General features: G+C 36.6%; 1 protein-coding gene across 2 annotated transcripts in view; it reads left to right on the top strand.

Moving 5' to 3' along the window:
- The window catches only part of LOC136828860 (tudor domain-containing protein 1-like), a 57396-nt gene that overhangs the window by 7226 nt on the left and 34843 nt on the right, over positions 1-15327 (top strand). For both annotated transcript variants that reach the window (XM_067087137.1, XM_067087136.1), the window contains exons 3-6: positions 5245-5395; positions 7387-8767; positions 9568-9690; positions 13195-13324. In XM_067087137.1, coding sequence (XP_066943238.1) covers positions 5245-5395; positions 7387-8767; positions 9568-9690; positions 13195-13324 — 1785 coding nt within the window. The remainder of the gene's footprint in view (positions 1-5244; positions 5396-7386; positions 8768-9567; positions 9691-13194; positions 13325-15327) is intronic.

Genomic DNA, 15327 nt, shown 5'->3' with positions numbered 1-15327 from the left:
CTGGATGGTGTCCTCGATCTCCAGGACGCATACTTTCATGTACCTATCCATCCGAGATCAAGGAAATTCCTACGGTTTGTGTTCAGAGGCAGGGCTTTTCAATTCAGGGCTCTTTGCTTTGGCCTATCAACAGCCCCACAAGTTTTCACAAGGATGATGGCTCCAATTGCGAAAATGGCTTCACTTAGAGGGAATTCACATTTCCCTTTACCTCGACGACTGGCTGATCCGGTCTCCGTCAAAAGGCCAATGCATGAAGGACCTACAAAGGACCCTTTCTCTTACCGACGAATTGGGACTCATAGTAAATCTTCCAAAGTCACAACTCTCTCCATCTCAAGACTTGACTTATTTGGGAGTTCGGATGAACTCAGTTCTTTTCAGGTTTTCCGACGTCTCAAAGGATCGAGAAATGCCTGCTGAAAGTGAGATACCTGATGGCAGCCAAGACTTGTTCTGCCAAGGAATGGATGAGCCTTTTAGGCACCCTCTCATCGCTAGAGATGTTCGTCAGTCTGGGAGGCTACACATGAGACCTCTTCAGTTCTTCCTACAGCAGATCTGGAACAGGAAGAAAGACACGGATTCGTTTGTTTTTCCTCTATCCACTCAAGTAAAGCAAGACCTGTCATGGTGGAACGACAGGAGCAAACTAGATCGAGGTTTGTCACTGAGACAGAGGAACCCAGACCTGATGTTGTTCTCCGACGCTTCAGACGAGGGTTGGGGAGCAACATTGGGGATCTTCAAGTGTCAGGCAATTGGTCTTCATCCCAACGGGATTGGCACATAAATGCGAAAGAGTTGAAGGCAATACATCTAGCCTTGGAACATTTCGTGCTTCTGGTGGAAAACAAAAGATAGTAGTGCACTCGGACAACTCCACTGCTCTGGCGTGCGTGTGAAGAAACAAGGAGGCACTCACTCCTTCTCTCTGTTCGAGATCGCAAAAGACCTGCTTTTGTGGGCGGCAACCAAGAACATAGAGCTAGTAACTCGCTTCATCCCGGAGCTCTCAACGTAAGAGCGGATATCCTCAGCAGGTCACTCCAGGTCATTCCGACGGAATGGACCCTCCACCAGAAAGTCTGCCAAGGCCTGTGGAAGGTTTGGGAACTCCCATGTTAGACCTGTTCGCAACGAGGGAAAACCACAGACTACCTCTCTTTTGCTCTCCTGTTCCAGACCCAGAAGCATTAGCGGTGGATGCCATGCTCCTGGACTGGTCGGGTCTCTTCCTTTATGCATTCCCTCCCTTCAGGATGCTGGGAGAAGTCCTGAAAAAGTTTCGAGCACACAAAGGTGTGTCAATGATCCTTATAGCTCCATGGTGGCCAGGAAGATCATGGTTTCCAGAGCTACTGGAGAAAGTAGTGGATTGGCCAAGGAGGTTGCCATTCAGACCAGACCTTCTGTGCCAGTTGCACAGCAGAAAGTTCCACAGGAACCCGTCAGATCTAAATCTGACAGGGTTCAGACTCTCGAGCGACTCTACAGGAGGAGAGGCTTCTCTAGAAAGAGTGGCGCAGGCAATGGCTAGATCAACCAGGCCCTCGTCTACAAAGGTCTATCAAGCGAAGTGGAAGCGCTTCAGGGAGTGGTGCTCCGAGTCTGGAGTGTCTTCCACTTCTACGACTCTAAGCCAGGTTGCGGATTTTCTTTTGTTTCTGCACAAGGAGAAGAAATTGGCTGTCAGCACGATTAAGGGTATAGGAGTATGCTGGCGGCAATTTTCAGGAATAGAGGTATAGATCTTTCCTCAGACAAAGATATTGCAGAACTCCTTAAATCCTTTGCTACCACTAAAGGCAAATCTCTTCGTGTACCGCATTGGAATTTGGATGTGGTGCTAAAGTGGCTTACCTCCAAATCTTTTGAGCCTTTGAGTTCCTGCTCCGTTAGGAATCTAACTAAGAAAACTCTCTTTCTCTTGGCACTGGCCTCGGCAAAGAGAGTGAGTGAGATTCATGCTCTGGACAAAAGAGTTGGTTTTTGTGCGGATAAGGCTGTAGTTTCCTTCACCTTGGGTTTCCTAGCTAAGAACGAAAAACCCTAGTAATCCATGGCCAAGGGAATTTCCCATTCCTAGCCTATCCTCCTTGAGTGGAAGAGAAACAGAGAGACTTCTCTGTCCGGTCAGAGCATTGAAATTCTATCTGGACAGGACCAGAAGTGTAAGAGGAACTCATGATTTTTATGGTGCTCAACTAAGAACCCCAAGAACCCTCTATCTAAAAATGGGATTTCTTTCCTTTTGAAAGAACTGATTCAGGAGGCACACAAGGAGTTAAGGGATGTGGATTTCCCTTAGTTAAAGTGAGGCCTCATGAAATTAGGGCTATTATGACTTCTTTAGCCTTCAAGAAGAACATGGCTTTAAAGGACATTCTAAGTTCAACTTATTGGAGATGTTCGTCTGTTTTTGCCTCGCATTATCTGAGACAGATCCAAACCACATATGAAGACTGCAGTACGTTGGGCCCCTTTATTGCGTCTGACACGGTGATGGGCAAGGAAACCAGAGGCTCTAGATCCTCTCCTTAGTTTCCTTGGGTGCAGAAGTTTTCTTTTTGGTCGACTACTAGAGCCTAAGAGGTTAGATGGCCTAGTAGGTCTAATTTTAATAGGTTGGTGTGAGTTTTTATGGTTGGGTGATATGATGGTGGATGCTTTTGAGTACTGCGCCTGAGCAGGGCATTATATGCTTTGGTTGATTGTGTCGAAGACGGCTGGGCCAACAGACCTTTCTCCATATAGCAACCTGCGTCTGAGCTACTAGGCCCCGCAGTTGCACTAAGGATAGCAGGTTACAGAGGCAGTAACCGAGAAAACAGCTTCCTTAGCAGGTAAGGATCCAAAGTTAAGACGTTTTTCTTAGCCTGATGATCTCAGGTTTTTTCCATTTAACACTTACAGCTGTCCATGCCCACCGCCTCAATGTGGCAATCAGCTATATGTAAACAACAGGTAAGTTCATGTATAAAAATGACATTTTTATAATAAAATAAGATTTTATATCATACTTACCTGTTGTTTACATATAAAACATTCCACCCACCTCCCCGCAAAGGGACAAGGGGACATAGAAAATATGATTAGTTGTTGATGGAAATGGATCCAGGTACCCCGGTAGAGGGCGGGGTAGTCGTATCACCTGACCATATATTAGCGGGACCGCCAGTTTTGAATTTTCTGTCGAGATCGAGAATTACAGCTATATGTAAACAACAGGTAAGTATGATATAAAATCTTATTTTATTATAAAAATGTCATTTTTCTTTTGGCAATTTTATTCTGGTATACATAGTTCTTGCTTTGTTGCTTTCTCTTGTTTTTTTTATATCCTGCTATATGTTGTTGATAGAAATTACATTTGTTTTACCTCAAAGTCTTACCACTATTTTAGCCAAAGCACCCATCAATTTAAGCTGGTGATGATGATTGTTGTTGTTAGATTAGTTTAGGTTAGGTTAGGTTAAACTGAGGAGGAGGAGAGCTCATTTTATTCATACTTGCACTTTATATTACCATGTCAGCCTTTTATCTTAATTAAAATACTTTTTAATAATAGTGTATACTTAATTTCTCTTAATTTTTTTTATAAATCTGGTCTGATCAGTGGTTTTCCTTAACCCCACAAGCCCAGGCAAATGTACATTAACATCATCACCTGGCTGGACAAATTTCGAGGTTAGGCAGTTAAAAAAAATCAGCAGCTCTAATACTAACAGTTCTGCTAATGGTGAGCGGAGCTGACTGGAGGGTTTTTGGCTTGGTGTATGGCCTTTGCTTAAACAGTTATAAAAATATCACCAACTTTTATCAAGTTATAAATATTCATTCATTCTAAGTGTTTTGTACTTGATGTTGCAAAGTTACAATCACAGCTAACATTCTAAAGTATTCACAACTGGATTTGCCCATTATTCCTAACAGCCAAGAAGAAATAACCATTCTCTCTCTCTCTCTCTCTCTCTCTCTCTCTCTCTCTCTCTCTCTCTCTCTCTCTCCATTAAGTTCATTAGATATCATTTACGATAGGGAAGCATATTGTTTACGTAAGTTACATGAAAAAAAGGACCTGTGAATTTATATTTGTGCTTTCGCCATTTAGCTGGGTTTTACTTTCATGTTCACACTGAGAAAGATGCAGTCAGCGGCATAGTCTTGATGATCGAAGAGTTACTATATAGGCTATGATTTACTGTTTTTTACTGTAAGGCCAATAATGGGCTAGCTCAGCCAATCCAACTGTACGCAAATAGTCCTGATAGCTCTACATTGACTTCAGCAAGCATGGTTTCCAGACTTTGTTCTTCCAGTGGACAATCCGAGAGGACTTCCAGGCTGGAGATAGCTATTTTGTCCGTTTCACTTTGTTACTACCTCCAAAATCTAAGCCTAAACTTTCATTAGAAGAGTAGTAACTTCAACTAGACAGTTGATATCTGCAACCCAGGTAAGGAGTCTGTAGTAAGGTTTTGCTGGTCCAAGTTGAGACTTTTGCATACAGCGTTGTAGGAAGGACTTTAATCCACTTCTTGCCACTAGGCCTTATTTAATGGACTTTGCTCTTATCCTTAGTCGTTTTAAGAAGTTGGCTGTGTCTGTGATTGGTTTAGAACCTTCCCTTGAACTGAATGTAAGTGAGCATGGGAATGTGGAAAAATTAGATACTGATCCAGGAAGTTGAGGCAGGATTGAAGTTGATGTAGGTGGTGATCAGATGCTTTACTCTGATTGTATTTGGAATAAACTTGAATAGAGCACACATACACAGCCTCATTAGAAAATCTGTTAATCTTTCTCTTCCATGCAGCACCATTGATTAGTATCTGATTGATTAGACTTGTGGCAGTCACATATTTGAATAGTTGGATAACCTGGCTAGATTGTGAACCCTTGGTTGATGATTAATTCCTGTTGTATTCGGTTGAGTTCTTATGTGTCAAGATAGCACTTATCTATAGATATCTGGAAAAAGTGCTTCCTCACCACAAAGCCAGTTTATAGCTTGATTCAAGAATGACCCTTCATTTGTTTAGTTTGATTTTTAGATGCTGTTAGACAGATATTTATGTTTTTAAAGTTTTTTCATGAGAAAGTGGAAAAGTTTTCATAGAGACACATTTTGTACTTATCTCCCTGAAATTAGAAAGAAATGTGAAATGCATAATTTGACCCAAAAATGTGTTTTGATTATGTTAGTGGTTTATACTTATTTTGATTTGTTTCAAATTTCAGGGTGTCGGAAAAGCAATGCCTTTAAAGTTTTTACCGCCAAAGGAATTCACCAAACAGTATTCACAAGTTGAGATGTTCCTTGTAGAGTTGTTATCAATGATGAAATCTCTGAATGAGCAGTTGGAAGGTTTCATGAAAAGGTACCCGTCAGGTATGTTGAATTCTTTATTCTTTATCTCTTAACATACACAAGATGGGAAGTAACTCAACACAATTTTTGTATATACAGTATAACATTTCATGCTGCATGTGAGGAGATATTCTAGTGATGTTTTTAGAATTTGTGGCCTTCTTTGTATTTGTTTATACTAGAGTAGAAAATGTATCTGATATAAGAAGCCATTGTTAAAATTTGGTAGCCAGTTATGAATTTTAGACCTTCTATGCACTGCTTCTTGTTACTAAAGTATTATACTGTATGTGCATTGTGTTAGAAGGTAAAACGTAAGTCTATGTTTCTAGTAATTTTTTAATTTGAAGCTAATTGAGGAAAAAAAATTAATCACCAGATGAAACAAGGATAGGCATTAATAAAAAGTTTCCCCATAGCACAGTAAAAGAGAGATTAATTGACAGTAAAATCTAGGGCACAAAATGTAATGACATTTGAGATGGTGAATTTGGGTGGTAAATGAGTTGAGCACAAGGTAATAAAAATACTGTAGTATGATTAAGATGATTATTATAGAGTGTGAACACTCATGAACCCTGTACAGTATAGCATCATTATAGTGCTATTTTATTTTCTTCCTTGCCACCATCAGATTAAATAAGAATAAAACAGAAAAATAAACCATATACTCATTGATAATTGTCAGGAGAGAGAGAGAGAATTTTCATTAACTGATCAGTTCTGTTTGTAGGTTATTGAATTGGCCTGTATGTATTAGGGAGAAGAAGAAAGGGAGCACTAACTCATTTTTGAAATCAACCTTGGATTAATATCTTTTATTCTAGGTTTAGAGATAGGTCTGAAATATACAACTATTGCCTTTCTGTTTCCATCAACATGTTGGATGGACTTATAATTATTGCTTAGTATGCAATATGACCATCTACTCAGCTACAAACAGAATTTCTATGAAAGTTACACTCACAAAAGCTAAACATAGGCCTAAGCACAGTGTCATTCTGTTTTCCCCATGTACATTGTGAAGTTTCCTGAGTTTATTGTAATAGTTGATGAGAATATTTTCAGCTTATGCGATAATCATCAGTATTTTTTATTTAATTTTTATTTTTTAAGTAAGAGTTTCTTTAGCATGATGATTTTAAATGTATGTAGCCATAAAATGGCTCAATGTATGTAGCTGTCAGCAATATTCTCTTCTTTGACCTTGAACAGCTTTTGGTTCTGTCTTCAACAGCACATCAGTTTCTGTATTATGATTCAAGAATCTTACTGATAATTTTGGTAGTTATCATAGCAAGTGATTGTAGTGCAAACTCAAGTGCAGAGCGAGCTTTCAAGGCTGATGGATTGAGCTAAGCTAACCCAAATGCAGAACACCAAATACTTGACTCAATTCAACTATTTTTTTCTCTTGTAATTCAAATGTCACAGAGGCTTTAGCATGAGACATCTTTATAATATGATGGAATGATTACAATTCTTTACTTACATGTTATATCAAACAAAAACGGAAATCTTACATGAATAAAAAGTAATGTTGAACTTTTGAAATCAAGAATAGAAGACCTACCATTAGTTAGCATTGCTCCTATTCTTCATGATGATGAGTGAAATATTTTGAGACTTAAATTGTGTAATTTGTGCACAGTCTAATTCATGGTAATAGGTTTTTACTCTTGATATTTTTTGTGTGTATTAGGCATCTTATTGTTTCTTTGTACAGTTATACCAAATCAGTAAACTTTGTAGCATGAAAAGAAAAGTTTGTGTTTTATTTAGTTTGTTGGATCTAAAGACAGTGAAAGTCTAAATTTAGTTATGTGAGCAACTGTACATATTCTTTATTGATGATGCTATTTATGAAGGTGCACAAGAATTTTCTCTTTTAATAGTAACATTGCTGTAATTGTTTAAAAAACTCATGCAGTGAAGATACTATATGTGAAATCTCATTTGTGATACTGTACTACATAACATTGTGGTTTTGAATTTGTCACCCTTTATTCCAGAAACATCTCTGCTGCTTCATGGATTAGAAAGTGAAAAACTGTTGCATCCTTGGAACTTACCTGGTGTTGAAGAACCAAGTGCAGTTTATCAGAACACACCAGTTCAGTTGGAAAATTTACCCTCAACAGTTAGTGAAAGCAATGTTTTACCATTGTATAATCTAAACTGTGCAATGTTTGTGACTTTCCCTGAAGAACCCACAGTTACAAGCCTTTATTTACCGTCTACAAGTAACTGTGTTTCAGCTCCTTTAAATCTAGGTGTCACTCAAAACGAGTCTGGCTTCGTTGACAACCCTAATCATAGTTGCTCTCTAACAGCGAGCATTCACGCTCCAATACCGTCTGTCATTCCTGTGAGTAGTTCTGCTCCTAAGTCTACTTTTGCAGATCACATGTCACATGGCTGTGTATCTCCCTTACCATTGTTTTCCACACAATTTGATGACCATAATTTAACTGAAGGACCCACTGTTGAATTATATTGTGAAGCACATGATAGCGGGGACATGGGTCCTGTGCATAAAGAAATTTCTTCTGATATTTCGGAGAGAATGTTTGATGATCACATTATGAAGAGGGATGTTCTATCTGTGATTCAGGAAGGCAAGGAAAGTGAGGTTGGAGGCAATCCTTGTGTATCGGAAGTGTATACCTGTGATGTTTCTGATTCACTGAATAATTTTTATTTGAGGGAATCATCTTCAGTTAAAGTTTTAACAGTTGAGGATGATAATTTTGAAGTGCTGTCATCCAGTGACCAGATGGTGATACCTGATTATCTTCTGAATCACTGTGAGGTATCACAGAATAAAACAGAAAGTTCCACTTGTGGAAACAGTGTTGACAAGAGCCAGTCAAATATTCAACAGGAGCATAACTACATAAACTCTGATGAAAAGTGTCATTCTGATAATACTATGAGTGATTGTAAATTCACAAGTGGTAAACCTGAAGGCTGTTTCACAAGTGTTGAAGATAAAAATAATCATGGAAATGCTCTGGCCGTGGAAAAAGTGAGTAGCGCTCTAAGTGAGAGTGGGCTTGGCTTTGTAAGTGTTGAAGGCAAGTGTGATACTGGAAATAAAAGTGAATGTAATCAAGAAAAATCAGGAGCTGAACAGTGTGAAGATGAAATGGATGTACAAAATTATATTCAAAACGAACATAGTTATTCATTGACTGAATGTGAAGATGAAAATAAGAGGGCCAAGAATTTTGGTTGTGGATCCCAAGCAGTTGATACTAAAACTCAGGAGTTCGTTGAAAAGTTACTGGTTAATGAGCCTGTGGAGGTATATCTTTCACACTTCAAGCCACCGGATTGTGTGTGGGTCCAACTAGCTAACTGCAAAATTTTAGAACTGCAAGATAATCTTTGGTAAGCTATTTAATTGAGAATATTTTCTTTTTGTTAGATTACTGTTTTAAATTAATGTATTAAGCTCTACAGAGCCATCAACAATCAACTTCTGACAATTAATTAGGGTTTGTGAAGCATTTACAATCAACCTCTGACAATTAATTAGGGTTTGTGAAGCATTTGGGTATTATAACTAATGACCCTAGAAGCCACCCTTTATGCAAGGAATGACAGGAAGAGTGTCAAATAGAAAATTACCACATTCGGGTTGTTGTTGATAATAATGACTCGGATCTTTGTCCTGTGAGAGTTTGGAAACATCTGCTGTCTGTGAGTTTTTTGGAATATTCACTATTCCAAGAAAAATTCTATGAAAATTCATAGCTTTCATTGTTATTTGGTTTTCACGTTCTATCCAGAATAATTGAACAGTGTAATCCATTGCTTTATATTTGAAGAACATATGTTTCCCTTTGATTGGTAAGTGGCTTATTATAGCCCTAATTTCTAAAATTTATTGAATCACTTTCTGTTTTTACAGCTAAATTCATGCTTCATTTCTCTCTCTTTCTAGAAAATAATTACCATAGTACAAATTTGATTGGGCTGTACACTGTGGTTTTGATGTTTTAAAATGTTTTACTGTACTGTAATGTTCAAGTTCAGATTACAAAATTTATTCATATAATGTATATTTGCTACTTATTTGGTTATTCATCTTCTACTAAGTGATTGTAGTATATTGCATAATAAGTTCAAGAATTATTAGCTGTATCATAGATAAAACATGGCTAACAGTAATATATATTGTATTTCAGCAATATTCTTGAAAAAGAAGGGGTAGCACCACTGGAAGAAATAAGTGTTGGAACAATGGTTGCAGCACGATACAAAGTAGATGGGGTATTCTACAGAGGTATTATTACAGAGTGTTTGAATAAGTAAGTTTTAATTCTTGTTTGAGGCTTTCATCAGTTAATGCAAGGAAAGAATGTGCTTGTAGATCCAGGAGTGTTTGCAAAAAGTTGTTTATTCTTACACAAATACAAACCTTCATTCTTTTACATAGAAGAAAATTCCTTCAGGCAAGAGCTGGAAATGGCCTTTCATACTTATTGACAAGGTAGTTAACTACAGTACCAATAAGTTGGGAAGGTCCCACCCACCTGTTGGTCTGCACTCCAGTCTGCTTCCGGCCGCCATTGAGCACAGACATCTCTCTAGACTCTCTGCCCGACTTGGCTGTTCAAACTTTCCTTGATTAATAAACTTGAGGATAAGTATCCTTGCAGGGAAATTCTATATAGATTTTCCTTGCTAGGATTTAATAATTTGTTTTCACCAAAACATAGCAGCTTCTGGAAGTGTTCATCAGCAGTTTGTGTCGTTCTCTGATTTATTTACTAATAATATTTACTTGTTAGGTTTGTAAGACTTAGTCAGTATTTCTGTTCTACATGTGATTGTGCATTGATTACTTTTATCGTATTCACTCAGAAGGGATAATTTGAAATGCTATCAGTTGGGTCACTGCTGGTTCTGGAAGTTGGGTACAGTGGTACTTAGTTCCAACTTATTTTATGACTTGTGTGGTTCAGTTGGTAGCACCTTTGCCTTTCAGCTGAAAGACCGGGGTTCAATCCTGATGTGAGTCAGAAATTTATATTCTAAATAGAAGGGAGAGGTGGTGAGGAGGGGGGATGAATGGTAACAGACGGCAACCAGTCAAAGGCAAAAAATGAGCACCCACTGTTTAGAATTTAAATACAGTACAGTACATTAAAGTGAAAACTCATGTTTTTATTGTTGTTTCTGTGACCTTCTAATGTACTAATGTGATGATATTTCTTTAAATGTTATAGTAATGTAATATTTCTTTTGAAAGGTATAGTATGGTAACCCTCAAAATAGGCAAACTATCTCAAGAGTCCAGGAACTCGACTCTACTCATTAATATTATTTTGTGTGGGAAAATTGTGTTTAAATAGCATGATTTTAAATAGTATGACCTCTCCAGGAGCATAACCCTTGGGTTATTTGAGGGGTGAGTGTATTGTCATAGAATTCAGAACATTAAGGAACTTCAAGGGGCATCAGGTTTTTGAGGGGTGGAGTTGGTTGGGCCTTGAACGTGTTTTACAGCACCTTTCAAGTCTTCTGACTCACAATAGAGTTCTTTCTGCCATTTTTTGGGACAGTCCGTTTCTTTTCCGAACAAAACCACAGTCATGTTATTTTTGCTTTATGAGGAGATATGGATTCTTACTTTTGAGTCCGTCATGCCCAATCTTGTAGTATTAAGATGGTCACATCCTCATGGAATGCTACTAATTGAAGTGCGCATTAGAATTTATTCAAGCAATATATTTTTCGCTTATAGTCCTGGCCTTTTTTTTTTCTGTTCTTTAGGCAGTATTGTGCTGATTATGGAAAAGGTGCTGTTATTTTCTTTTATTGTAGTTATCATTATTCTCTGCAATGAGTAGTAATATCTCTTGAGGCAAAAGATTTTTCTTTCGCTTTAGATTGCTTATTATGGGGATAAATGTGATCAGACAAAAAGAAATCAGTTGTTGTCCTCTTGTCAGACTGTCTTTCCTGTACAAAAAAAAAAAAGTTGCCATTTACCACTAGTTTAGCTCATAATGTTACCAACTGATGTTCCTACAATTTGTATGAGAGGGAAGAGAATTTCGCCTCAGAATTCAGTAGCGCACTATCCTTGAAAGAGGTAGGATGTGTTACTTTGTTGAGAGCGTTATGATACGGGATTTGGCCGACCAAGATATGCCGTTGATGACGCTTAATAGGTTAATAATAAGGCTTTTATCTTACTTTACAGGTACTGTTTGCTTATATAATCATACTTTATAGCGAAAAAGAAAATGGAATGACTTCAGTACTATGAGAAGAAAAAAACACTAACTCGATTAGTTGTCACACTTCCGTAAGACATTTATTTAATTTGTTTTAAAGATTTACGTAATGGGTGTTAAACATTTTATAGATAATTTGCTGTGTTTACATTAATATTAATATTTTAAAATTACTAAATCATTGTTATAAGCACTTTAGGGTGTATATACTTGAGATTAACAGTATTAGGAGGGTAATCGAAGATGACTTTGGGGGTTTTGGGATGATGGTTTGGGGTGTATTTTTGTTTGAACTGATATTAAATTGTTTTAGTACGATAATTTAAGGTATATTTTTGTTTTAACTATTATATTAGGCAGTGAAATGTTAAGATAAGCCGTTATAAGCATTTTACAGCAGTTTAAGGGGTACAGGGTATAAATATATCTATACTTTATGGCAAAGACATGCATTCACCTATATATAGAATGATGTATCGGAGTTTCTTTTATAGCGGGGTAGGCTTGGACGCTTTAATCCGTTATCTCAGTGAGCTACTTTATTATTATTTTTTACTATTGCTATTATTACAGTAAACACCCCATATTCGCGTCCTCATGATTCATGGACTCACCTATTTGTGGATTTCTCTATGGAACATATATACAGTACACATTATGCGCGGAAAATTCGCCCATTCGCAGTACTTTTCACTGAGAAATATTCACTAATTACTATATTTTCATATCACTTTCATGACTAAATGCACTTTTTGTGATAAATCTAGTAAAATACTCTGGTATAAGCATTTTTAGAGGGTTTTTTTTGTGTTTGAACTATCAAAATAGGCAGTTCTAAGTGTTTTTAGAGGGGTTTTAAGTATTTGCAGATTTAGCTATTCGCAGGGGAATGTGGTACACATCCCCTGTGAATACAGTGGGTTCACTGTATTATTATTGTTACTATTATTAATCTTAATAATATTTGAAAATTAAATGGTCATTTTTTATCATAAAAATGCATTTAGTCATGAAAATAACATCAAGACATACTAATTAGTGAATATTTCTAAAAAAAAAAGTCTGTGAATTGCCGAATTTTTTGCAAATGATTTACAGATATGTTCCACAGAAAATCCCATGATTGGTGAGTCTGTGAATCGGGAGAATGTGAATACGGGGTTTACTGTATATAATACATGTATACACTGAGAAATTCTGTTTGGTAGCAAACACAATGTATACGTTTTGTTAAGCTTCTTGGTAAAGAAGAGGTTAAGTAGGTTTTGATGCATTCTATTAAACTATGTTCTGTCGTCTTTTTTTTTTTTAGATGAGTGTTATATGTGTTTGTTATTGAAATTTTTGTGAGAACAGGTTTGGAAGTAAATGCTTCCTCCCAAGCAGCTGGCACACCAGTTTTGTCTAAACTTTTATGGAGCCCACATTCTTCTCTGCTAGTTTTTCAAGCTAAATAGCATGTAATGGTTTTGTTGGATAGTGAATTGTTTTTGCTAGTTTGATTAGAGTTCTTATTTTTATGTATACTAGATATGTATATCTTTTTTTAACTTGCATGTCTCTCCACAGAGCTCAGGGGGCAAAGGTTCTTTTCTTAGACTATGGAAATTTAGAAATTGTTGAGAAAGCTGACCTTTGTATGCTGCCTGATCGCTTGAAGGCTACTCCGGCCATGGCCTATGTATGCATTTTAACACACGTAAGTTCTAGCTGTTGATCAATAGTTAAGAAAACTGCATAGTTTGGGAAAAGGTATTTTTAAGACTTTTTTAATATACTGCATTAGAATAGAATTGCAAATTATGTTGGATGAGAAAGTAATATTAAAATGGTTAAAAAATGACTCGTTGGTAATGGATGGGCTGTAAGCTACAACTGTTAGTGATATGTTTATCAGCTTCTGTATGTTTATGTGTACTGTCATTCTAGCGTGTGTAAATTTCTGCCACCACTTATTGGTCTTTTTGCCGATGTCTCTGAAAACTAAAGGAAAACAGGCCAGAATTTATACCCAATGTTTCATGTTCGTTGTGGTACACCTGCATATGAGACAGTAGTATTGTTTCAGTATATTCGTAGATATTGAGACTTGGGGGAGTTAAGAGAAAAGAAAGAATTAGGAAGATTGCAATACAAGATAATCAGAGGAATGAACAAGTTGCGAAAACATTGTAATGAAGTCTAATAGCAGACAGGCATGTGGCCAGTGGAAAATAGAACCAAGTATAAAAAGGTGATGCTTTTACATAATACTGTATAAGAATTTATAATAAAAGTTTTGTAAAGAGATAGTGGAAGATCAGATAAGGAAACCATGTAGAGGATGATGGGATAACATTGTATAAATCCAGAAAAAAATATAGAATTAAGGTTGAAGTAATAAAAAATAATTGAAAGCAAGATCCCTCGAAGGAGCTAAAAAGTAAAGTATGAACTGAAATACAAAGAAAAATACATACTGTACTGTATAGGGAAAAGAGCAGAAATGATAATGTTGAGGTTTTCCAGTGGAAAAGGGAAAAACGGGTAAATTGAGTAACTAAATATCATAGAATTGTTATTTTCATGAAGACAAGATGAAATATGTCAAGTCTGAAAGAAATTACAGTAGCTGAAAGAAAGATAGGTTATAAGAATTGTGTATGGAGGCTGTTGACACCAAGGAACATTGGTTAGCTCCATGTTACTTGAAAAATCAAAAGGGGAAACTTTTGTATAAAAGACCAGCTGAAAAAATAGTTGAGTGCCAGTATGCAGAATTTCAACACAGTAATAAAAAAGTCATCCCCCAATTATTGTCAATAATAGGGATAAAATCAGTTTGTCAATACTGTACCATGAGGTTGTGTAATGCAGTGACTTATAATTTGTTTTTTGCTTTTAGCCATATTTGTTATGCAGTTAAAAAGGCAAAAGCGTTGAAAATGATGAAATGTCGACACATTGTGGGTACTTTGAGTTACCCAGTGATTGCTTTGTTTAGACCAGTATTGTAAAGCAATTTTTTTTTATAGTAGAATGCAAACAATTATGTTTTTTTTTAGACAGTTAGTTGTAAATTAGTGCAATATACTCAGGAAAATTTAAAGAAGGTATGAAATTCAGTGAACATAACCAGCTTGCAAAAGACTTACATAAGAATATCGTTTTATGTGTGTGTTTGTATGTATTACAGCGACAGTGCAGATATTGGAACAAAATGAAGTATAATGATTTATTTTTATATGTGGTGGCCTCTATGTCCAAATCATTCATAACCTGTCATTAGCATGTATATCCTACTTGGAACAAGTGTATTGTGTATTGGATGATCTTTCTTAAAGAATTTGAGTTTTCCTGATTGGTTGCTGTTGGCAGGTTTTGTGGCCTGGGTGAATAGCCATAACTTTGAAAATACAATAGAAGTTTTGAATATCAAGTTTCAGGTGAGAGTCTTAGTTTTGATTTCTTCAGCCAAGGTGTAAGATAAAGCATTGGTGTAGTAGTTTAAGGTTTAATGTATTTGCCTTTCATTGCAGTTAATGTAGCTTCTCACCATGAAACTTGATAACTTCAGAAAGTAGGTGTATTAAATCAGGCTTTTAAACTCTAATATAGTATTGTTGAAAGTGAAACTCTAATATAGTATTGTTGAAAGTGAAATAGTTAAGCAGACTCTGGTATAAGCTCTAAATGGATTCTTTCAGCCATGAATGAAGGGAA

Source organism: Macrobrachium rosenbergii, chromosome 43 (genome assembly GCF_040412425.1).
Source record: "Macrobrachium rosenbergii isolate ZJJX-2024 chromosome 43, ASM4041242v1, whole genome shotgun sequence".
NCBI lineage: Eukaryota > Metazoa > Arthropoda > Malacostraca > Decapoda > Palaemonidae > Macrobrachium > Macrobrachium rosenbergii.
This window is presented reverse-complemented; position numbering and strand designations above follow the sequence as displayed.